General features: G+C 39.0%; 1 protein-coding gene across 2 annotated transcripts in view; it reads left to right on the top strand.

Annotated features, from left to right (window-relative positions):
- The first annotated feature begins 4274 nt into the window (after positions 1-4274).
- LOC109991283 (noelin-2-like) overlaps positions 4275-26174 on the top strand; it is a 30949-nt gene continuing 9049 nt past the window's right edge. Inside the window, exons 1-6 of one of the 2 annotated variants that reach the window (XM_065955955.1) lie at positions 4275-4581; positions 4726-4870; positions 11989-12138; positions 15726-15881; positions 20607-20826; positions 22649-22755. In XM_065955955.1, the coding sequence (XP_065812027.1) occupies positions 4727-4870; positions 11989-12138; positions 15726-15881; positions 20607-20826; positions 22649-22755 (777 nt within the window). In that variant the 5' untranslated portion in view covers positions 4275-4581; position 4726. Of the gene's footprint in view, positions 4871-11988; positions 12139-15725; positions 15882-20606; positions 20827-22648; positions 22756-26174 lie in introns of both variants that reach the window. The other variant, XM_065955951.1, reaches the window with a different exon arrangement.

Here is a 26174-nt window from a genome sequence, read left to right on the forward strand (position 1 = left end):
TTCTTAAGGAAAGCTTCTGTTGTGATGTGAGATAAAAGTCTTATTAATTCAGAGAAACAGGGCAAGAATTAAATGCTTCCATAAAAACATAATTTGTAGGCAATTCTTAGATAAATATCTCATTAAAAAGAGACAATTTTTATTTTATCATCTGCATCCAATACACTTCTGTACATTGAATAAATAAATAAATAAATAAATAAAGGTAAAAAAATGACTTTCTGTGTAATTAGCTATAATCATGATTGAAGTGGCTAAAGTATTTAGACCCAAAATATATTACAGAAAGGTGCCACTGAAAATGTGACCATAAATTGTGATTGATTAATGCACTGGCTTAGCCGCTCATGTAAACTTAAGAAAGTCTAAAGTGTCAGTATTTCCAACTGTCAAGTGATCACTCTGGATAATTTTGCCTGTTTGATACAATTAACCTTTAATGCTCAATTAATCTGCAGTCCTAAAAATAATCTGCATAATTGACGGATTGGATCCAGGGAGTGTTTGATATTTTTGATGAAAAGTATATGTGACCAATATTAATTAATCAATTTATTAATTTCTTGAACACTTGTTTAACCTTTAGAAATTACACTGAATTCTAGGACAAACAGAAAAAGTACTCTTTCTAAAAATACAGTTATCTATAGCATGACTTATGAAACCAAAACTTTGGGTGATATGTTATATCAATAGGTCAGTCTCAAGTGCACCCACACACCCAGTAATCCAGTTTGTGTTGACGTAACAGATTACCATCCTGGTCTCCAACTCCTCCTTCCCTATACCCCCTCTTTCACCTTCCCTCAGACGCTTGTCCTCTCCAGTTAGCCTGAGTAGCTGTCTTCACTATGCAGCTGACACCAGGACTCTGTTCTTCCCTCACAGCCAGAGGGGATCCACTCACTCCATCCTGACCTCCGCACTAGTCCATAACCCTGAGGCTAACTAAGGGAGGTGTATGTGTCCAGCTGGTACCTGAATTTGGAGGCTCGCCTAAGTGCTTTGCAGGGTCACAGCCTGAGTTTTCTTTTTTTTATACCTGTGTTAAGCCAAACCTTGGTCAAGACTACTGGGACCTGCATGTGAGAAGAGTATTGTGATGGGTCCACCTGAAGTCCTTTGGGTGATTCAGCTGCTGTTTACTGTCTGCTCATGTAAGGTAAGAAACACACACACACAAACACACACTGCCCTGATGTCCAACACCTCATCTCTGTATTTAAACATGAAGTGTTTCAGACGAGCCGTTAGAATTACTGCCATTTTCAAACTTTAAATCAAACATCAAGGGATAGAAAACTGGAGAATTACTCAAAATCCTTTGCTTTTTGGGCGATAAAGTTTCTTAAGTACTTTTGATATTTGTCATTGACTTCAAAGAAGGAGACATAAAAGGAGTAAAGTTTTATAGAAAAACTAATAACACTTTGGGTTAAAAGAAAAGCATAAGCAGAACATACATTTGTTTGCATGTGACATGTGTTTATATTTCCCAAAAACATGTTTGGCTGAATATTTCCATTTCCTTTGCATTTGAAAGAAATTCAATGCTTCAAGGATCAACATCATAGAAAAGGACTCAATAATTTTACTATTGGCTAGCAGAGGAGTTAGGCTAGCATCTAGAGAGTGTACCTGCCACATACTAGATAAAATCATGTTTGTATTTCTGGTTTTATACACTTCAGACATGTTGATGCTGTAATGTGCCTTGTTTTGCTCTTTGTTGTTGCTGATACTATAGTATGGATTTGTACATATTGTATCTTCCTTTGCATTTTCCAACTTTGCTCTTTTATTCTATTTTCCAACACATTGTTATTCTATATTTCCTCAAAATGCGGAGATGAACCTACCTGAGTCAGTGACTCTAAACAACACCCTGTAGGTGTTTTACATCATTCAGTCGTCATGTTGGCTCCTTGTGCCCCTTCATCTCCCGTTGTCTGTGTTGCCCCTAAGTGCTGCTGATTGAAATATTAATGTTAGTTCAGCATACTTGCTGAAGGCTAGTTTATGTATAATCCATGTGTATCCTGGGGGCTCTTTTCTGAGACAAGGAAGCACAAGCATGTAACCGCTGATGAGAACAAAGGCACAATAAAACATTTAGTGTTTGTTGGTTAAATTGTCGGCATATAATCGCGCCAGGCATGAGCCACCGAGCTCTTCTTTTGTAGTTGTGTTGTTGCATAGGGTTGTTGCTTTTGAACCAGGGGAGGTGCTCTCTCACATCAGCTGTTAATACAATGCCCAGTGTAAAGACACAAGGTCCTTTTTAACAGCTCAGAGAATATACTTAATATTGTTCCATTAGCTTGATATGCTTGTAACATGATTTTTGGATTGATGAGCTTTTGAAGTCTGCCAAAGGAAATGATAAAACACTGTTTGGTGTCTGTAGCTCAACTCAACTCAACTCAGCTTTATTTATATAGCGCCTTTCAAACATAAAAACATGCAGCCCAAAGTGCCTCACAAAAGAACAGACAGAAAAGAACAGAATTAAAACAAAATCAATGCCAAATGCAAATAATTTACATTTTTGTATTGACATTAAATAAAACGAAATGAAAACAAGCGATAAAAGAAATGTACTTAAAATGATAAGTATGATAATGATACTCCTAAGTAAAAACCAGATTAAAAAGGCAGGTCTTCAATATGCGTTTAAAAGCACCCAGAGAGCTGTGCTGGAGGTTTGTTGATGGCAATGTTTTAACAACACTACTTCTAAAAAAATCAGGAGTTCTCCTATTGGTGTTTTGGACCGATTGTACATAAGAGAGGTCCCAGGTGTCTCCATGACTGTGTTGTTGCAGAGGGGAGGCCAAAGCTTAAAAAAACCCGAATAAAACCAGATATTTAAAGCAGTTAAAAGGAGGATGTAGATTTTATTTTACAGTGTTTCATGTTGTCCTTTGACCACGAACGAAAATATACTTTAAAAGGGCTTCCTTTTCTAATTAACAGCATTAATTGGCGGAGCACCAAAGAGTCATTTTGAAAGAGATATCTTTTTTTCATATTCAGTATGTTTTTATGAAAGACATTTGTGGAAAAAAGGCTATCATGAACAATTTCCTGAAGGTGATGGCTTCTTTTTCATTTAAATGTATTTAATTAGTTGTCAAATAAGACAAAGAAAATCAAAACACGCTTACAACTTTGAAGCTGGAAGCAGATATTTGCATATTATTCTTTCTGTCAGTGGATTGTTTTAGCCCCCCTAAAAAATAGAAGACAAATAAATCTGGTTTTATGGTGGTTTTAGTCTAGAAAATGGATTAGATAAAGTGAAGTCAGTGTGCTGTTGATTGACAGGATGGTTCTACAAAGCATTAGACAAAACAAATGAAGGAGCTGTGCGGAGCAGGAAAAACTTCTCCATGGACAATGGTCAGCTGTCAATTTGTCAAGTTTCATTTTAAAGTTCCAGTTTAACTTCTTTAAAATGTAAAACTGTCAAGCATGTATATTTATTGTACACAAATAAAAACTGTTTACAGGGACACTTTGTTAATAGTTCATGATGTATACACTTATTATGGAATTGGGACATTCCTCGGCTCAGCAGATTTTTTAATTAGCTCCTTTTCATCTCTGTCCCTGGGCAGGTCAACACAAACACTGCACAGTACAGAAGTAGCAAATTGGCTGGATTTTGTTTTGGGAGTTCATTGCTGCCATGGAAACACTGCAGACATAAATCAAATTAAACATCCTCTGAGCAACTTCTGTTGAAGTTTTATCAGATTCAGTGTGGAACAGCTTTCGTGCAGAGTTTGAGGATTGGAGAATCAGCTGGCCACATGGTGGCAGCGTTGCATCAGTTGGCCTATGAAGAAAACAATTACACGCAAACGCACACACAAACAGACAGGGGACAAGTCAATCCACAGCATTGTGCTTTCATGTAGGTGTTTGCATTTAATCAATATAAATATAATATATATAATATAAAGGAAAGAGGGATAAAGGACCCAGAGGCGTCAAAATCAATGTGTTCTCTCATTTAGATAAAGATGAATGGAGGGAAATACTGTAAGTGGAGAGCAAAAAAAAGCTGAAAGGGAGCAAAAAAAATAGAGGAGAAAAAGAGGAAGGTTATCTGCTTGTTCATTTTGGTGAATGTTCAAGAGGAGAATTTGCTCATTTCATGAATGAATTAAGAGGATTTTAGTATGTCTAAAGAGAGAGAGAGAGAGAGAAGGAGAAACAGAGGGTTGAGGGAGGGTGAGGCAGAGAGTTAGTGGATAAATGAGAGAGCAGTGCTGGCTCAGCCACAGCGTCTTACTGCCAGGCGAAGGAAGCAGTCCAGGAGATGCACACACACAAGCAGACACACCGCTCAGTAGGATCTAACCAGCTGTTTGCTGGAGTATCCTCTGCAGCTTGAGCCTGTAGACTGTGGATGTTTGGACTTGTTGTTGCTGCACATGGAGGCATCTGGACTGTTTTATGCTCCAGGATTTATTCTCTTACCTGTGGCAGTGTAGGACTTGGGACTTGGACTTGCTGTGGCTACATCATCAAACTCTGACTCTGGATTCTAGACCATTAAAACTCTTCCTGAAGGTCTTTTTTTAATTTTTTTTACCTGTAGCATCATGTTGTGCACATGCAGTTTTTTAGCATGACTGATGTCAAGAGTTTGGACTGTGTGTGAAAGCCAGCTAGAGTCTCTGTTTTTTTGTTTGTGTGTGGATGTGTTTGCATCAGGATGAGCGTTCCCATGTTAAAGATTGGCGCGGTGCTCAGCACCATGGCTATGGTAACAAACTGGATGTCCCAGACTCTGCCGTCGCTGGTCGGACTCAATGGAACCATCATCTCCCCCGATGGCACACATGAGCGGATCGTCAGTGTATGTATTCTGTTAATATAGACACACTCACAAACAAAAGAAAATTTGCCTTTTTTGACACAATAAGTTACATTTTTCAGATTCTCTAAAATGTGTAGGCAGGAGTCAGTTTAAAAGCACAGAGGGTTTGTTTTCTTCACCCAGCAGCTGGGGTTATCTTGTGTTCTTTCAGTGTGCACTTCAATCAGCTGTTTTGTAAACACCAGCCACCACGTTCTATCCGTGTAATCACATACTGCACGCTTTTTTGAATGTGACTAATAAGAGCGAAATTGCTGCTTTTGAATTGCTAAGAAACACCTCCAACACAATCTGGAATTACTGTAAAGGGAAAGTCACATCCAGTGCTAAACACAATCAGGAAAATGTACAGCAATATGCAGCAGATATTTTGATTAGCTCATTGATGCAGAAAACAAACAAAGAAGAAAATGACAAAAAAAAGGAGGAACAGATTTAGAACATTATTGGAATATAGAGCACAGTATGTCACAGATGGTATATAACAAAAATATTGAAAGATAAATACACAACATTTTTGTTTATGAATCAAAAGGAACACATGTATTCAGTATGGTTGTCACATTAACCAGAATTGTAAATTTAGATGAATGGATGGATGGATGTTTGGTATCCACTCCATAGCAGGATAAAAGTGTGTAAATGCACCTACACACAAACAAAGTTTAATATTTTATCTTCTGAAAATAAGCTTACAAACTAGAAATACAGAACGGTAAAATGAAGTGCAATAAAATTGTACAAAAAAAAAAGATTTCAATACCTGTTTGGATACCACCACAACAAAAAGATAAGTCCTTTGCACCGAGTATTAGTTTATTATAATTGTTATTAATAATTATTCCCACATATTGCAAGCAAACTCCTGAACACATTTTTCTCTCTCTCTTTCTCTTGCTTGTGGCTCCTTGTTGTTAAAATATGGCTGAATAATAAAAAAAAAAAAAACTTTGGTACATCCTGATTCTTAAAAATAAGGCAGATTATATTGTTTTAAAAAGACATTTTATGAAAAAGTATCTAAGGATGGAAATGTTGACAGCTTTAATGTACAGAATGCAACAACTGCTACCCAAACACACACAAAACATACATACAGGTACAATTTCTTAACAGAAGGGTAACAGGATTGCTTTCCTGATGACTTCCTGGGATGATTCTTCTGGGGAAAGCTGACTCACCCGTGAGATAGCCAGCAATTTGTTGGCCTAGCAACACCTTAGAAACCCCCCTGAACGTGTACATGCATACACAGGTATCTTAACTCTGTGTATGCTGTGTGTATGTGGGTGTGTGTTTTTGTGTTTGTGTGTTTGTGCGGGCTTTGGGCTTTGCATGATTTAGCTCTCTGGCATGAGAGGCACCTCACAGCTGCTATGTGACTGTACTTTGCAAGTTCAGCAAAGTGCCCACAGTCTGATGCAAGCAGACGCCTACAAGCAACCACATTCACACAAACACACACGCACAAACACAAACACACACACGCACGCGCACACACACACACACAAACACACACACACACACTAACAGAGACGAGCGCTGGCTGGGAACAGATGGAGATGTAAGTGGTGCAATGTTGCTACTTCTTGCTGCTTCAGAGGATGATGGACAGAGAATCTCTTAAATCTTAAACTGTTGTGTTGCTAGGAGTCACTCTGATGGCTGGATGTAATTGTGAGTTAGATAACCTCACCTGTCTGGTGTTAACACAGAGCTCTGTCACAGGAGCTCAGCTACTTTGTCATTCACTACACCTGTCATGTCCAACATCTATTCAGTGCGCTGATTTTAAACTGAAGGTTATTTATTAATACATTCATTAACATAACATAATAAGCCGGGCATTGTTTTGCTGTTGCAGTCCCTTCAGCTCCCTGTTAGCTCTCTGCTCTCTATAGGCTGCTCGAATGCTCTGCATGTTTGGAAGGACATTCATGTTTGAGAAACTTTTCTGTGGTGAAGGTGAGAAACTCTTCACACAGGAGAAATATCACTGCACTAATCCATGCCTGCACTTATTCCTGAAAGTGTCAACAACTCAATCCTCACACAAATGATTAATGAAGTCGCACAAGAAAAGATGCCAAGCGTCTGGCTCGGGCAAATGGTCATAAGAGCAGATCTGAGCTCTTGTTTAATTTTTTTTAAATTCATTTTTCTTGTACTCTATAAGATGTCTCAGGAGCAGTTAAGTTAATTTGTCATTCAGGTCTGTTGTCCAGTGTATGTTGACCCTGTTTGGTCCTTTGAGTTAGACCTAAGAATGAATCAGTGATTGAGTTTGACACCCTTGATTAAAAAAAATTAATAAAATGCTAGCAGCCTGCCCTCTATACAGTATCTATGTGTTGAGTCATACTGATGGTGGCAGAATAGGTTTGGCCCCAAATGAGGACTCAATTCTGCAAAACTGGCCCCTTACCTAGATGAGTATGAAACCTTGGATTGAGACCCTAGTGTCTAAAATAACCTGTTACACAATTTAAGTATTTAACTACCGCCACTGCACTGACCCTATCTGTTCAATTCTTGCAGAAATGTACTTCTCACTACTAGTTTTATGTATCTGTACTGATCACAACCAGGGGATCTGACTCCCGTCGGGTGACATGAGCCCTTAGGTGCCGTATGTCCTCCTTTGTTAAATCACATCGAGCATTCGACCCAAATAATGCTAATATTCTCATCCTAACCACGTCTTCCTGTTTAAAACCCTTTTACCCCCTTCACCTCCATTGTCAACATGACTTCAAGGTTAACACACCAAACACAGCTGATTGATTTATCTAATGTTTCCCTCCAGGCCTTCACCTCCGCTCCCTGCACCTCCTTTTGTGCAGCCATCCTCCCAGCTTCCTCCTCTGTCAATTCTCTTTTTCAGGGTTTATAGGGCAGCTTCTCAGTGATATTGTGACAGGCTGGTGCGCAGGCATGGAGCCATTCCTTTGTATTGTTCTAAAATGTTCAAACTAAGTAGGTCAAGCAGAAGACCTGCTTAAATCGCACCAAAATGAGCTCACTTGTGCTCTCATTTAATGTGTTGTGACTCTGGTTGGACATTTAAACCCCAGGGAACAATTTACGTCACCTCAGCCCTACCTAATGAGCTCAAAAATAACCCAAAAAGTTAAAAAAGGAAACAGGGGATTTTTAGATGTATATATGTATAAATGTGTATACGAATATACAGTATATGTTTGTATACAGTTAATGTGTGTGTGTGTGTGTGTGTGTGTGTGTGTGTGTGTGTGTGTGTGTGTGTGTGTGTGTGTGTGTGTGAAATAAAACCATGAAACCAAATGATTGCAGTTTGAATGTTTAAACCAAGAATGAAACTGAATGCTTGATTTTGCAATTCAAATAAACTTTCATGTAAAACTCAGACCGTATGCCTGAAATAACAAGATCTGAATTCATTCTTCAAATTATATTCAAATTTAAAGTTGTGTTATTTCAGAAGCCAGATTTTAAACCTGTTCATTGGCCACTTTGGGGCGTCAAAGCTTTAGACAAAACTATTACATATCATCCATATTTGAAGGCGGAGTCAGTCGATGTTTTTCCTAAAAAAATAAAAGACAAAGGCAAGGCTGCTTAATCATCACTTATGGGCCTCCATATATGTGTGGTGGTGACTGTGTCTGTAGAGAGCTTCTCCTCTACCTATATGTTTATGTTTTGTGTTGTTTTGGTTGACTCGGTATGTTATTGAATGAGGAGCAGGTGTGTTTTCCCCACGCCATGACAGTTTGCAGATCAGTTTAGAAGTGGACAATATTCAGCCATTGGACATGATTCAAACCAGCAAATATGACGGACGTGAACGTAGCCATGCCAACATTGCTAAATGCTAACTTATCAGCTTTCCATTACAACAATTGTAATTTGCCTATTCTCAGATAGCTTGCAGTGTAGCTACAGGCAGTAAACATACACAAAGATCTTCATACACAACAAAAGACAATAGAAACCATTACACCTATTCTTAATCTATATTGGCTTCCAGTTCAGTGCAGAATCAAATTCAAAATATTACTTTTTCCAAGCATTAAATGGTATGGCACCTTAATATCATTCTGACCTGCTCACTGACTACAGTCCAATCAGATCCCTCAGATTAGCAGGTATGGGTCTGCTGAATTTACCTCAAGTCAAAACTACATCTGGTGAAGTTGCATTTAGTCACCATGGTGCCATTCTGTGGAACAAACTACCCGCTGACCTGAGGTCTTTGGAAACTTTAGGTTCTTTTAAGAGTGGTCTTAAAACATTGCTTTTCTCTGGTGCCTTTGGCTGCTAGTTTATCTTTGTGTGTGTGTGTGTGTGTGTGTGAGTGTATGTGTGTGTATTTGTTTATTTTTGTCTTCTGTAAAGCACATTGAGTTTATGTTTGTATGAAATACGCTCTACAAATAAAATTGAATAGAATTCTTTAAACAACCGCTTTATATTTTTTATTCATAAATTAGAGGGATCGTTTGACTTGCTGGTGATTGGAATCAGCCGATTCTCTGCCTGTTCTTACGTGACTGGCTGGTCCTCTCAAGTATATTTACATTAGTTAGTTAAATTAGTTCAATCAGTTGTTCGTAAAAATCCCCTAATGAAATGTGAATTTAATTAGTGAATTAATTGCCTCTGGTGAGAGTAGAAGCAGAGTAGTGCTTGAGTGTGCACTGTGAGTTGGTTAGATATCATTTTTTTTTGGGCAGTTTTCTGGACACTCTAGGGAGCTGGTAACTTTTTGCTGGAGAGAACAGCAGCTCTGGCTGTGGATATGAGGGTGGAATGTCTCCAGCACTGCTGATAGCTTTCCTGGACGCAGACCTGTGGGATATGTCATTGCTGATTTAAGCTGCAAACGAGAAATATCCAATTTACTTACAGATGTCTATGGTGCAGTTGGGTTCAATAAAAATACAAAAAGGGCATGCGCTCATCTTCTTACAAACCTAGATGGACACTTAAATTACAATATGTGCCTTGCCAAGAGCTCCTGAAACCCTGCTGAGAATTGCCAGCAGGATGGAAATAGAAACATTGTTAAAAGGAAAATATTTGTCCACCCGCTTAAAAACAGCCTGGCCTGTTTTCTGTTAGAAAATGTACTAAAGACACTGCTTCAATCGAATGACTCAGTGGATGCTTGTGAAAAACAGTTGCAAAAACAGATTTATACCAAAGTAACCAAACAAAAGCATCTGACACAGATAAAAATAGATGAAACATTCAAGCAAGAAGAACAAATATAACTACAAGATTCCCTTTATTCTTCCTGCTTGAAAGCACAAATGACTGCCTTTTTAAATGTTAAAAAATGTATTTCTTTGTCATGGTCGTCTTCCTATGACAATCCAGCCTTTATTAATAGATTCCTACAGAAGTGTCCCTTTTAATGTAATCCTCTACCTATGCTGTGAGCCCATTTCAACATACTGCATATGGGCTACAGGGTTAGTGTGCAGCCTGAAGGGAGGCAGCTCCTGAGGGATGTAATTCATGGAAATTATTCCATAACACCCTCATACTCATGGAGCATGTTCTGTTTGCACATGATAGAAGCACATTTGGTGGATATTTGTCCTATCTTGTTCACAATGCGGGAAGGAAGGGGACACAGACTCCAGTATTTCAGATGAAGCAAATGCTAGAAATTGGTTAGAGAAGAGAAAACTACAGCCATGGGTGTTATGTAGACTGAGGACCTGATTATAAAAAAGTATTGTGCCACTTTTGCACCTTCTAAACCTGTGCTAAGGAGTCCCAAAGACAAAGAAAAGGGCTAAATGCATCGCAACTGTGCTGCAGAGCAATGGCAATTGAGCCATTACGCAGTCATTTGGGAAAAATTGGTCACACTATGCAGGTTGTTCACATCTCCACAGAGGCACGGGCAAGCACCTCTAACTATGGCTGCTGCTCTTAAACATCCACAGGATTTTCTTTTTGCAACAGTCTGCTGACCTGTATGATTGTGAGTGCTGCACAGTGGGGTGAACATTTATTTTAAACTACTGTTACTTTATCTGTTGAGCAATTCTCTTTTGGTTTCAGGAAGAGTGTATCTATAGATACATCATCCATAGACATTTCTATTTATGTGCCAGGATCTCGTATGCAGTGAGTCTCCTATATGTACGATTTGAAAAAAAACTCTGACAAAGGTTGCAACAAATTCTGGGAATTGCCCTCTGCTGGCTTCACCCATGACAAAATACTTCCCCTGACTTTGTTTTACCTGTATTGCCTTTCTTTGTCATAGTTTCCATCATGTTCTGTGAAAAAGTGCATCCTGGTAGCTTTTGTCTTTGTTTTGCGGCACTTGAAGTTAACATACAGGTAGGCACTCTGATTGGGCCAGGTTGGCGAGCCCTTGACCTTAAATGTAGATGAATTGATTGGCAAGCCATGGTGATAACCTTCTCTTTTACTTTGTTCACAGCAGCTGAGAAAACCCAGGTTTTAGAAAGTCGACTCTCCTGCACTTTGGAAAACTTGAGCCAATAAAACTAAAATGTGGGACATCGTCTCAATGTGAGGGACATGGGATAGGAGATGAAAATACTGTGCAGTCCCGCACAAAGCGAGACCCCTGGTCTCCCTGTCCATGATCCGAGACCGGCCTTCTTCTACAATATATCCATTCTGTGCCAATCTCCGATTTCCATGTACTATCTGCACGTTTCATGCCATGCTCACAGCAATGCAGACACTACTCAGTAGCCATACAGACACTAAAATTATTAAATCTTAGTTTAGGAACGTGTGATTACGAAGTTTGGCCTGCAGTGAGATGTATGTATTCAAGTTACTACAAGAATGTTTTTGCTTTTAATTGTACTTCTTTATAGAAATAAAATTGGATCAGACTAAAATCGCAATTTGCAGGTGACACCCTGAAAAAGTGGAAATTAGACTAAGAAATTGCAATCATGTGTAATTAAAAACAATACTTAACTGAATGTATAACATTGCTGATCTTCTCTTTTGAGTACACAACTTACATGTATACCCGCAGTGACTATATTAACATGAAGCCTCTGTGTGTGTGTGTGTGTGTGTGTGTGTGTGTGTGTGTGTGTGTGTTTGTGCAGGGTTTGTATCCGGGCTCGGAGGAGGGCTGGCAGGTGTACAGCACGGCTTCAGATCCTGATGGCAGGTGTGTTTGCACGGTGGTCGCTCCGGCACGAAACCTCTGCAAACGAGACCCTCGGAGTCGACAACTACGCCTGCTGACTGAACAGGTGTGTGTGCGTGTTTTTGTTTGTTTGTCTGGCTCTTGAGCGCATCCCTGCATGTTTCAGCGGTCAGCATTGTGATGCAGCGCGGGGGGAAAGGCAGCGTACTGGAATGAAATATTCACTGGACTGTCTCTTTGTTTTGACACTTGGAGAAACACACATGAAGAGACACACACTGAGGTCTCACTGACAGATGTATTCCTGATACATCAGTAGCTGTATCCTCTTAAGACTCCCAGTCATTCAACTTGCCAAAAGAGTTTAAACTCAAAGGAATCACTGACAGATGGGGTGGGAGGAAACATTTTGTTCTATATGCAGCACGCAGCTCTGTATGCAAGTGTTTGTGCGCTTTAATGTGCTTGCATTTGTGTGTTTATGTGCAGACTTGAATCTGGCAGAGTAAGCACATTTTCCTCATTGTATATATGCGTCTTGAGACAGAAAATAAACGTGATTTGTGACAGAAGTTGATGAATTATTGAACACCATCAGGCCTCCAAAAATGTTTCCATAGTATGCACTTCAGCAAAGGCTCACACACCAGGATATACTCATCCTGTATTCTCACCAAAGAAAAACACAACCACAGCACATCAATGATGCAATCATGAGGATTATAACTCCTTGTTTTACCATTCTCTGCTGGTGTTACATCCTCTTCTTTTCTCACAGAAAGAGTCAGAAACAAGAGAGGTAGATGAACAATATCTGCGATAACTACTTCTCTTCTGGTCTCGCTCTTAAGGCGTCTGTAAAGATGAATCTTAATTAGCTCAGTGTTTCAGTGAAAGTGACACCTATTTGTTGCTTTGACAGTGATTGTGTGAGTATGTGAAAGTGTGAGAACGCATGTGTGTCTGTACGTGTGCTTCTCATCTCCGGCCTCACCAGCATATGTATCAGAGGGAGATGTGTGGGTGGGTTATTTTCCTGAGTGTTGGTTTGTTTGCATACCACTTCTGAATATTTGGGTCATTTTCATAATGGAAGTCTTCTTTCATGCCTGTTTTTCAAGCGATTTAAAGTATCGGGTTATATTTCAAGGTGGTTAATGAGATGAAGCGTCTTTGTGTGTTTCTTTAGAGCAGTAAACACTGTAGGATTTATTGTCATGTTTACATGGATCTAATCAGAGGCCCATTCAAAGAGAAATATCCCTTTCACTTTACTTCATGATGTTAAGACTATTGTTGTGGTTTGAAAATCATAATACACACAGCCCAAAAACATGTTTTCTTGCACCTCTCAGTTTTGTTTTAAAATGTTAGTCTTCTGTCCTTAAGAGATTCCTCTTTATCTTTAAATTCTGGTAAAAGATTTTGTGTCAGGGCAGCTTACAGATTCAAGAAATCATACATTTTCCTATAAATAGAAGAGAATATGCCTTCAAGAACAACTATCTCACCTATTTTGCATAATCCACAGTCCTCTCTGTAAATGGATTAAAGTGGAACTACTTTCTGGCATGAAAAGTAGAACTTGGAAACACAGTACGTCCTGTTTTTGTTCTATTTAGTTTATTTTTGGCCAGAATAACTGTCATTTTCGCCATGTAGCTCTGTTTTCTGCCGTCAGATATATATTCAGAACGTGCTCCATGGATTGCCATGAATTTTTTGAGCAGTTATTGCTGCTCCCCAGATGGAGAAATTACGTTGGTGAAACATTTCACTTTTCATCTTTCTTCTTAACATTTTTTGTCCATAGTGTAAATATTGAAAACTATTACATGGATTGCTGTGAACTTGGCAACAGATATTCATGTTCCTAAAGGGTACGGTACGTTCTGATAGCTGCGCTGTTTTCATCTAGATCCATCATCTGGTCAAACATAACATTTGGAAAATGTTTTGCTTTCTGAAGAAATACTTCTAAAACTTGAAAAAAATTAAAATGGCTAACATGATATAAAAGATTCCAGTTAATTAAAAGTATGTTATCAAAGCATGTTGGTATACCGATACTTTGCTAATTGTGCTGATTTTAAAAAGCTGAGTTCTCTTTTTCACTGGCTAGAGCATTCAAACGAAGCTAGGGAATGACATACTAAGCTGATTTAGCCTGTAGTTCTTTAAAGGCCACCAACTGCACCAAACTCCAAAAAAGAGGGTACAGTAGCCTATTGGTTAGTGCATGCCCCCCATGTGCAAGGTCCACCAAGCGGACGGCACAGGTTAGAATCCTATGGCTCCTTTATCACATGTCATTCCCTACTTTCTCTCTCTCCAATTTCTGACTCTATCCACTCTTTTATCTCTAAATAAAAGCATTAAAAACCCAAATAGATCTGTAATAGACTGTATAAAACATGGACTTAGTCTCAGATGTCACCTATTGGTTTCTGAGGAGACGTTTTGCAGCCCATTGATAGCGGTCGCTGTATTGGAAATATATATATATATATATATATATATATATATATATATATAGTAACATGTTTAGATATGTGCAGGAGAGGTATGAAACCCTAGAGGGATTATTTTAGGATCTAACTCAGAAAAAGATCAAATGAAAAATACTATTTCTTTCATAGAGAAAGAAGAAAAAGAGATAGATAAAAAACAAAGACAATGAATACAAAAGATAGAATAAACACAAAAGTAAAAGAAAACACAGTAAATTCAGAAAATATATAACAAAATAAAAAAATACAATCATAATCTATGAGAGCATAGATTCTGCTACAAATGTTTGTAATTGGCTGTAAACTTCTTTGTACGTATCTGCTGCAACATTAGACATTTTAACATTGGGACTAATGGAGATGCCTTCACTTCAGCAGTCATCCTCAAGTGGATACTTGAGGAATTGCAGTTTTTTGTACTTTTTTCAACGCCTGAGGTTGAAAAAGCGGAGGGTGGTTAAAACACCTTTTTTGTCTGTCACTCATTAAATGGATATGAAAGCTTTAGAGCTCCAAATACTGGGTCAGTGGTTTCCTGACAGTCTGCATATGGAATATATCATATAGCAGTTAAAGGTGCAATCATTCCCTGGCAGGATTGAAAAATGACAAACAATCCCTAAAAGCTCAAAGCCCTGCTGTACAGCCACACGGAATATCTAGACTAGGCTGTAGACTCTAAATCCTGATTTGTAACGGACAAAATACCTGCAGGCAGGAGTATCATGAAGTATTTAAGATGATATTGTCACGATGAAAGTAAATCCCTCTTTATTCTGTGGAATAATCTAAGAAAAAAGGACCATGCTTATGATTGAGAAAACCTCTGAATTAAATGTTTCCTCTAAGTAAAATACATGAAACTGACAGATAGACAGCTCCTTGGCCGATCATAACGAAACAGGTTGCATCATGGCAACATACCACGAGAGGTATAAGAGGAAACGTGTCTGTCTTGCAAATAGGTGAACCATCCCTTTAATAGTTCCCTAACCACACAGTCATGTTAGTCTGAAAACAACAGGTGTTGGAGCCAAATAACAGGTGGCAGAAATCAGAAATCAGACAACAGCCAAAATTGTCTCATCAGCATTTCTGGCAGATAACGATTATCACTCATAATATTTGTTGTGTATTTATTTGCTTGTGTGTGTATGTGTGTGTGTGTGTGTGTGTGTGTCAGGTTCAAAATGTAAGTCAGTCCATGGAGGTGGTAGACCTGCGGACATCCAGAGACCTGCAGTACTTCCGAGACTCTGAGCCGCTGCTGAGAGGAGTGGACGGACGTCTACACACTTATGTTGCCAACCCTCGCACTCTGACGGCTAAGGGCCTGCAGGTACACACACACACACACACACACACACGCATGCACGCACGCACGCGCACACGCACGCACACACACACACACACACACACACACACAGCGAGACACACATACACTTCAAGATGGTCGCTGTAGGGAACACATAACCTTTGGTGTGAAAACATTGATTTCACGCATGCCAAGTTGGAGTTTCCTGCCTGCCCTCAGACACACGGGCATCTTCATGGAGGGGGCTAAAATTTGTCTTGAAGCTGTCAATTCACTGTCCCCATGTCCGCTGTGAAACGCATCACAGTCTTCTACAGTGCTAGCTAAACTGCAACATCAGTGCTCAAATTAAGACTATGAGTTGTCAAATAAATGTGTCTGGGCTTTAGAAAAGATTTCAATATTAATGAGGAAATTTACTTTATATTGACACACAAATATTAACAGCAGGCACATGTACACCACACATCTGTATTTCCAGCTCGCTGCCTGTGTTTTGAATTCACAGGCAGGAAGATAAGATTACCTTGATGGACAAGTATCGCCTTTTATTGAGGGTAATCTAAATCCATTTCACTTCTTAAATTAGGAGTACTAATCTGATCAGGCTCGGTGTTCTCCGCCACGACGCCGCTGGCAGGCATCTGTGCCAACAACAAAACCAGCCGGCAAGAGGAAGATTATCTCAAGAGCTACAGAGAATTAAAGGCTGTGGATATGAGGCATGAGGATGTGACTGTTAAATCAGCTGTGACACTGCTTGTTTAATGACTGTAATACACAGCTCAGCACTTCTAATGACACTGTTTTGAAAACCTTGTGTGTCTGTCTGACAGTAAACATCCATTTTGCAATTTGTGATTTTTGTTTAAATTCCCATTCTTGAAGTGGGCTAAACTTAGTTGAAAGTTTTTGCATATTTAGGTCACACAGTAAAGTTGCTTGAACAGAATTTAATGACATTAGGTTATTGGAATTAACATAAAACACATGTACCTTAATGTACTGTGGGTCAAGCAGCTTTTCACAGTAAAAGCGTCCCTGGGTAGAGTCGCCATGATGGCTCATAATTCAATAAGCTCTCTGAAGTATAAGAGGTAGTAGTAGTATGCTCTTGCTCAGGTTGTCTTCGAGCCATCTTAAATGTAAGAGCAGGCCAGGTTTGGACGTTAACCTAAAGATTTACCAGAAGTTAAAGGTTTTGAGAGTTGTTTTTTTTCCAAATTAACCTCCACTTTAAAAATGTATTTAAAAAATGAACGCTGATAATTGAAGATTAACAGGTTAATGGACGTGTGCCCAGTTCTGAGTATTGATCGTTGTACCCTTAAGTGCACAGACAGTGATTGCAGGTACTGAAGTTTAAGTAGGGCGTTAATAATTCACAGCTTGTAGTTTCCTGTGTTTGCTTGATGTGCTATTTCTGAGCTGCCATACTATCTGGAAATAAACCAAAAAACACTGGAGATAAATCAACTGCAAAGTAGACTCCAGACTTTATCGGTCACAATCAGACTAAGTTTTGTAAAAACCCAACCTAAAAAGTGAGGTTGCCCTTTGCTGGCTATTATAAAAGGTAGCTCTGGGGCACTTTTGCATTGGCTCCACTTTTAAAAACTAACAGGCTACATTTTAATTTTATATACTGTACAGCTGAAATATTTTACAAACAAGTCAGCTTTAAAAAAAACAACAACTGCAAACATCAACAAACTTTCAGTCACTCAAATCTCATACACTTAACATTAAAAAATAATAAACAAAATATTAAAAAGCAATGTGCTTGCTATAAGAAGAGGATGTGTGCTCCATAAGTTATTCACACAAACACGCACAAACACTCAAACACACACTATCCCCTTACAGTACTTTTCAAAATAGAGAGAATTTCCTCATTCCCGTAAACTCATTCTGCCTTTCATCTGTGCAGGAGACATCATGGACTCTGGGGTCTGTTTTTATATTTTCTTGCAGTTAGTTTAGTGTGTGTGTGTGTGTGTGTGTGTGTGTGTGTGTGTGTGTGTACTGTGTATTGGCGTGTGTGTGTGTGGGCATGCTCAATGCCCCATGGGGGTTTTCACAGTCATAATCTTTTGCCTCTGCTCTGAGAGGCAGAACTGGTGAATATTTATGTGATGTGCAGTAACGCTAAGTTTATCAATAACTAAACAGTATTTCCATCCCATGGGGCTACAAAGACAAGGGAGATGGAGAACAAGATGAGGTAAAACTGCGAGATTAAGACACACAGGAAGATGGATTGATTGATGGTTCCAGAAAAAGGGAAAAAAATGTCTCATTGCACATTATCATTCTCCCCTCTAGGTGGAAGAGATGAGAGGGGAGAGCTAAGTGAAGTAGGAGGGGATGTAAAGGTTAGGCAGGGAGAGAGAGGGTCTGAGATAAAAGAGTGAAACAGGAGGGAAGAGATTAGAGAGAGGTGAGGATAAAGAAGGGGGGGGGGGGGGGGACATGGTGAGGAAGGGATTAGTCAGGTAAAGTGTTTACTATTTAACGTGCCGTGACATTTTCAGCATTTAGTCAAGGCTGATGTCAATACATATTAATGAGCTCTCCATGATATTAATCATGCCTGTCGCGATCCATGTGGATAGAATGGCCTTATTTAAGGTCAACCATGAAAAAAAACTGCTTTCTTTCCAAACTACGTCAGAAAAGTATTTAGGTCTCGATTTGAGGATAGCAGCGAAGGGATTAGACACAAAGTGTTTGACTGGCTGCCAAGCCTGTTTCCTCGATGTGTCTTTGTGTTTGTGTGTGGGGGTATGGGATGTTCTGAGGAGATGATAGCATTTTTGTATCTGCTTTTGACACTTCTTTTAATCCGTTCCCCGTCTCAGTATCAAATCCAACTCTTCTCTCTGCATGGTAAATGTATCTGTGGTGGGGAGGGGGGGTTTCAGAAGAAATGATGTCTGAGTGTCGTGCAGAAACTGAGAAATAAAAGGGGTTAGGGGAAAAACATTTATTGTCCTTCTGCTGCAACACACAGCTGTGCTCCACATATAATTCAAGCACTAAATATTGATCCAAGAAAAAGTCCTGCACTTCCATCTTTCCTTCCATTTTCAAAGATCAATTTTCATTCAAAGAATAGGCTTTTCGGGGGGGGAGGGGGTGGGGGGGGGGGGGGGCAGAATGCAAACAGAAAAAGATTTGTCTTTCCATTTTATGCTGCTTTTCTGGGCCAGCAGACTGCTCTAAGTAGTCCAGACGTACTTTCCTCCTCTTCATCTTGCATCTCCTTCTGTGGGATTGTAAAGTATTCCCAGGCCAGATGGGATATGTAGTCCCCCAAGCATTTTCTGGGTTTTCTGCTTTCCATTTGGATAATGTGGTTCCTCGCTTTTCTCGCTCATGTCTCTTCTTCACGGCTTTGCTTCAGAGATGTGAAGAAGATGGAGACACGATTACTCATGACACACAGCAGCTCAACTGTCAAATGTGGAGAAATAATTTAGTAGAAGAGAGAAACATGGTCCCCAACAAAACGTGACCCAATATGGGCAACGAGTCCAAAAAGTATAAAAATGAATTCATAGGACAATAATAACTGTGACATTGTGCCTGTATATGTGTGTGTTTTCTGAAAGAGCCTGTTGTAAGGAAGGAAGGAAGTTGTCTCAAGATAAATTGATAGCAGAAATGATTCAGTTGTTGTTGAGATTTTAAGAACATTTTATACTTTTTATTTAACAAATAGTGAGTAGAATAGAACATACAGAACTGAAACCAACCAGTAACATTTATTCTACATAAATGTTTCAATAACAACTCAGCTTTTCCTATTACTTCCTCGTTTTAAATCAGTTGACTTATCCCTGATAAGACATTAACCCTGACCCCTGACTGTCTGAAGGAGCAGTAGTTTAAATCGAGTTCCCTGAACTAAAACAGAAAAGAGTTAATGCTATTATTAGCTTAACCACATAAGAGTTCATATTAGACATTAGAAACAAAGATAATTATAATAATGACTTTATTTTTATTGCAATTTCAAAAAAACACACTGTTACAAAGTGAGGGGTGTCCAAAACGTCCGTGTGGGGGTCCCTTAAAACTGCCTAGCTTCTCTGGCCTAAACAAATACAGACCATTCAGGATCGAAAATCGAAACTTAGGAGGAGGACAGACTGGCTGCTGCTTTGTTGTCAGAGAAGCGAGCACACACAATGTGCGATGACATAGTAAGGTCATTTTATGATTTTTAAGATACAGAAGATATCTTACATATTGCTCCTTTAAGTGCAGTACTATGGAGGCCAACTCAATTTAATTAACAGTCAGTTAAAATGTCATGCTCTACGGTGTCAAAGGCCCCCTGATTCTAACTGTGAAGCCAATGCAGGAGTGCCCTTATGCTGCATTCTTACATGAGGCAGCTCAAATGCTTGCAGAAAAGGTGTCGGACTATATAAAATCAGTACAGGAACTGACCGTACTTTTCAGTCGACTTTACCACGTTAGATTTGTTTCTAGTAAGTTTATGATCTCAATGTCTATTTTCAAAGCTTTGCCAATATAACGTGCTGTTCATTTTGTAATTACTCTTACCTTCTACATAGGCAAAGAAGACCTTCAGCATAAAGATTGGCTATTTATTTAAAAAAAAAACATGTAGAGGTCATTAAGCAGGTCATTAAGCAAAGAAATAAGACATCGACCTAACCCTTTGCCCACAAAATCAATGCAAACTCCAAGTTTTCTTCTTCTGTCATTCTCCCACAGGAGTTAAAGGGTCAGATGTCTCAGCTGCGCCCTCTCCTGTCAGTGGTGGATCAATATAGATTGGACCTGCAGACACTGTCCACTCTGCGAATGGAGCTTCTAAACCTGTCAATCATGCTGGCATCCATCCAAGAAGAGGTGGGAGCGTACGACTACGAGGAGCTTCAGCAGAGGGTTTTGCTGCTGGAGACCAGGCTGCACAGCTGCATGAACAAACTGGGTATGTACTGGATAGTCAGAAATACACGGACACCTCTTTTCAAAATGGAAACTTTAAAAGTTTACACAAAAAGAAGAGTTAACTTGTCACAGGAGAGATAGAAAATGGTTGAATAATCCACTCTGTGGCTTTGGATGAAGCTTTTTAAAAACTGCACTGGAGACTTGAAATTTGTAACAAAATACATGCATTATAAACTAGGGCAGCGAGATTACAAAAATGTGGACAGAGATGGTCTCACAGCATTTTCTATTAAGAGGCTTTATGGGAGTTGTGCTGTAGGACCCAGCTTTTTGAAGTGAGCAACCCATACTTTAGATTAAAAGGTGGTATATCTCATAGCTTTGAGCACTAAATGTTTGAAGTTAGGAGAAAACTGATGGGCCATGACGACTGACATGAAAGAGGGTTTCAACTGTAAATATTAATTGTAATGATCCATGTGGTAAAGAGACCGTGGAGAAAATGCCTCCTGGACAAAGAATATTGAAGACAATGGAATGAAATAACACATGCATGGTTCATTTTTGTAGCATAGGAGAATTGACGATGAACTGACTTTTTTTGATCAAAATCTCTGACACGAAACTTAACCTGCAAAATGAAAATATGTAGTTACACCTTGCTTCCCCCATGCTCCTTGTATTGCTGTAGCAGCACATGTTGACCTGAATGGTCCCTCGAATATCTGATGTTTGATACTGTGTCTGTCGTAATCGGTCATTCGTACACTGCAGTTTCAAATCTGCAGTTTCAAATCAGAAAATAACTATTTTCTCATCTAACTCGACACCTAAAAAAGAAGAAGAGTTTTTGTCCTTCATATTTCAATGAAATAGTAATAGGAATAGTTGGGAAATACTAAGCTCATGATTAGACACCATTAAAGTGGAAAATGCAGCTCAAGTGGTTTTAGATTTGTATGTGGCATAGTTGATATTGCTTTGCAGTGAAAAACTGTCATTATTAAAATCCATTATAACAACTATACATCCAAGCTGACCCCAAACCTTTTTTTTTTAGTTTTCAGTGACATAAACTAGATTTTAACACATTTCAAACTTACAGAGGACGAGGGTTCAGTCTCAAAACAATTCAAAGATTATAGATGTGTAAATGAAGTTGAAACTATTCTGCTCAGGTTAATAAAAAAAGGATTCAGTAAAAACATTTTTTTTAAATTAATTCTATGATTAGATGTGGGTCGACTGAGTTGAGACTTGTGGTAGGGGACAGCTGATGATAAAGAAAGCTGCTAAGTGACATCAACAGGAAACATCAGTCACAAAGGCTGCTCCATTTTGTCAAAAACCATAACCACAATTATTAAACATGGTTACTCGTTGATTTTACAACATCAGGATCATATGCTTTTATCAAACTGAAAAACTCTGAACACTTAAAAAAAACAAGCTATATGCGGAAATAAAAAAGTGAAATGAAAACATACATAACCATAATATTATTTATAATTAAAACACATAAAACATTTTACTGTGTTTTTGAAGGAGAGATGATGTAATCTTGTGGTCAATATATGGCAACAAACACTTTGAATCATTTACCACACATGACAAAACCTATGAACAAAAAGAGTGAAACACGGCATGCGGCACAATGTTTGTGTAATGTTGATTATGTTTTTTTTCATGTTCGTGGGAAGCCACAATTGTAAAGTTGAAACTCGATTAATTGCCCAGCCCTCTCCCTAACCAGGAAAAAAACTAAACATTGTTGCTTTACTTCCAGACTGCCTGATCATGTTTTTGGGTCTTTATCGCAGATTATATGCTGTACTATTTTGTCCAATTTTTGTTTAAAGGTTGTGGTCGACTGACTTCGGTGAGCACCCCGATCACCGTGAGAGCCTCAGGGTCCCGCTTCGGCTCCTGGATGACAGATGCCATGATTCCAAGCTCCGACAGCAGGGTAGGAGCACAGTATTTGTGTGAGTGTGTGTGTGTGTGTGTGTGTGTGTGTGTAGGTGTGTGTGTTAGAAAAGTGAAGCAGGTGTTATAAATGTGGTCACAATAGTAGCTCTTCTCTCTTTTCTTTAGATACTTGTTCTGTCTCTCTGACTTACTTCTATAATGACTCCTGTGTGCACTCTGTCTGCAAGCATCACCCATTTCCAAAACACACACACACACACACACACACACACATAATGTTTGGGGGAGCGCATATTAAGCTAGTTGTCAAGGCGACTGTCTCCCAGTTGCCAGGTGTGATTTATATCGCCATGGTGACCCTTGGCTGTTCCCTATTAGAGCTCTTCCCTGGTCATGAGAAGCAACTCTACACAGCAGCAGTATCCCAGTTATTTCCTTCAGTTTTCCTGTTTCCACTGTCTGTACTTCAAGTTAAAACATTCAGATCCCTGTTTCTGTTTCTACCTTCGACTTTAAATAGAAAGCTTTTTTTGTCGCTGTCTTTTAACACTGTAAACTAGACAGTTTCTTTATCTAATTTTGACATTCAGCCACGCACAGATAATGCACTTAAAAAAAAAATCAAAGTGTTCTTTCTGGACTTGTGTTATAAATAAGCCAGTGCAATTATAAAAAGCAGCAATCACTTTCATCTTGATTCTCTTCAGGCTTGTTAGAGCCCTGTGGAGCGCTCTCATAAACAAACACAGTTATGTTTACATTCAGTTTTTCAAGACACTACCGTGTTCAGTTATTTATTGTAATGTCAATCTGTTGGTAAGAGCTGTTTTCCATGCTGCCAGCAACATCCTTACTAAATATATTTCAACACACTTCAGTGGAGATATAAGGTATACTGTAAAGATGATATCTGTGTGTTAAAATGGTCTGTATTGCCTTTTGTATTAATTTCCAGTACCTATGGATGTTTGAAATGCAATTGGTTTGCAGCTTGGCAGCCACAATATTTCCAGCGCTGAGAGTTTTCATGATCATACTGTGACTTCATAAAGGGTGTTGATGATTTCATATGAATTGTTGAACTGACATTGTTTACGGTCACTACTGGACACAGCTTTCTATGATCCACACTCCCATTAATGCTATGAAAGCTGCTAACTTCGCACATTTGATAAAAAAAAAAGTCTCTCCCTGCTACCTCACCAGCAGAACCAGGAGGTATGATAATTGAGTCACCGAGGCATGAATCATTTAGTGGTGCTTGTCATGGTTTAAAAAAAATCATTCAGCATTTTACAGCCACTCCTGTACTGGCCCAAAATAACAGTTTTCATTTTCCACATCATTGCAAATGGAGCAACAGTAAAAAAAAAAAGAAATAAAAACAAATCAAAATCATTGCATATGTTCTTCAATAGAAACTTGAATATAAAAATAAAAACTCTCACTCTCACGTTTTTAAGCTAGCATTCATTTCAATAGGTTTCTTCATGGCCACATTGTATGAAATAAAACCTCCAACATCTGCCTAAGAATTAGACTAACACAGTATGATACATGTATTACATTACATGGTTGTGTGTCTATGGACAATTTAGAGTCAACAATCATCTATACTTGCATGTTTTGGATTGTATAGAAGGAAGCAGTGAGAATCCAGAGAAACAATTGCAGTTACAGATAGACCATGCAACATTTCCCCATACCTGTCAGGAGTCAAATAAAAACTCCACTTGGTAGCTTTAGAGTTTTAATAGGTTATTGAGCATCACTCGGCAGACACATAGCCCTAGGGTGCCTTCATCTTCTACTGATATTTAAATCTGCTTACTCACAAATCCAACAGAGCAAGAGCCACTGAACTGTGACTTCATGACTTATACTGGTTTTGTTATTTTAACACTTGACCATTGTCCTAATTTAAAGTAGAAAAAATAACATTTAATCCCAACAATCAGTACTCTAGAAATACAGTTCTGATCAAAATCCAAACAGTGACATATGAGAACGCTCCCTGCATGCACACCCACATGACCTTGGCAGCTTTTGATATTTCATAAGGTCATGACCTTAAGGCTGCTGTTGTTGAGCATCAGCTACCTAACATAATGATGGGCTTTTATTTTGTTCTTTAAAGTCCATTAAATAAAATCATATCAATGCATTCAATTTACAGGCTACACAACCAGCGTTTTAGCAACTTAAAATTCAACACACACACACACACACACACACACACACACACACACACACACACACACACACACACACACACACACACACACACACACACACAGTAAAGTCATTCTCATACATCCTTTGGTATCCATGACTACAGAGTCTGCACAGGGTCCCAGTTTGGCATTTATGAATTCTTTATGAGCTCATCAATATGGGAAAGTGTGTGTATACATGTGCACATTTTACACTTTAGACCCTCACACACGCGCGTGAACACACACCTGTCGCTGTATTTGAGAACAGATGCTGAGGTGTGGAATTCCCCTGATCTGTCAGGATGTCTCTGCTGAATATGTGAGGCTGATAGCGAGAGCGAGAGAAAAAGGCGGACCGATCAAGGCCTGCTGGTGAGGAGGTGTGAAGCTGAGACAGGAAAATGGAAGAGGGGATAGACAAAAACAGGAAGAGACAGAAAGAGGAAGTAAAAGGTTGATCCAACAACAAGATACAGGACAGGCAGGCGGGATGGGATAAAAGAAGCGGGAAGAGAAAGAGGGGGAGAAAAAAGGTCAAGGTTGCCGTAGGCATTAGAGATAGGCTTGAATTCTTTAAAGGTAATTAGTTGCTGTAATCTTTCACACTGACCCTTTAAGTGATCCTTTCTTAGCACGACTCCACAGCTAGAAAGAAGGGACACAGTTCAGACGGGCCTTGTTCTTTGTAGAAATGTTTCCCTAATCAGCTGATGATCAAATGAGGCTGTAGCAGGCGGAGTTAAAAAAAAAAAAGGAACATGTTCTGGTTTATAAAGTGTGATAACTGAAATCAGATACTACTTCTTACTTTTGCCCCTGTTTTTATTGCATAAAGCAAGGAAATTGTGCCAAATGTCAATTTAATTTAAACCCGCCTTTTAAAGCAACTTGATTAACTAATCAGCTTGCTGTACATCAGATCAGAGCTTTAGATCATTGGCTAATCTGTGAGCCACTGTTACCTTCACAAAGGTGTAATTTAAGATATATTTGTGACAGTTAAGACCCAATAATGCTCATTATCAGTAATGTCTTTGTAATCCCTTTGCTGGACCTTAGGGGAAAAAAGGATCACCTAAAGTGCTGCATGTACCGCTGTCAGGCATTGTCATTTTATTTCCCCACTTGGTTGGTTGTTATGCTGATGATACAATTTGACATAAACTCACCTGTGAGTGTCCAGTTAGTACATATTGCTGAGTTAAACCTTTCGTTGACAGCTAGCGAACTCAGTTAGCTT

This window comes from Labrus bergylta, chromosome 1 (genome assembly GCF_963930695.1).
Source record: "Labrus bergylta chromosome 1, fLabBer1.1, whole genome shotgun sequence".
Classification (NCBI taxonomy): Eukaryota; Metazoa; Chordata; class Actinopteri; order Labriformes; family Labridae; genus Labrus; species Labrus bergylta.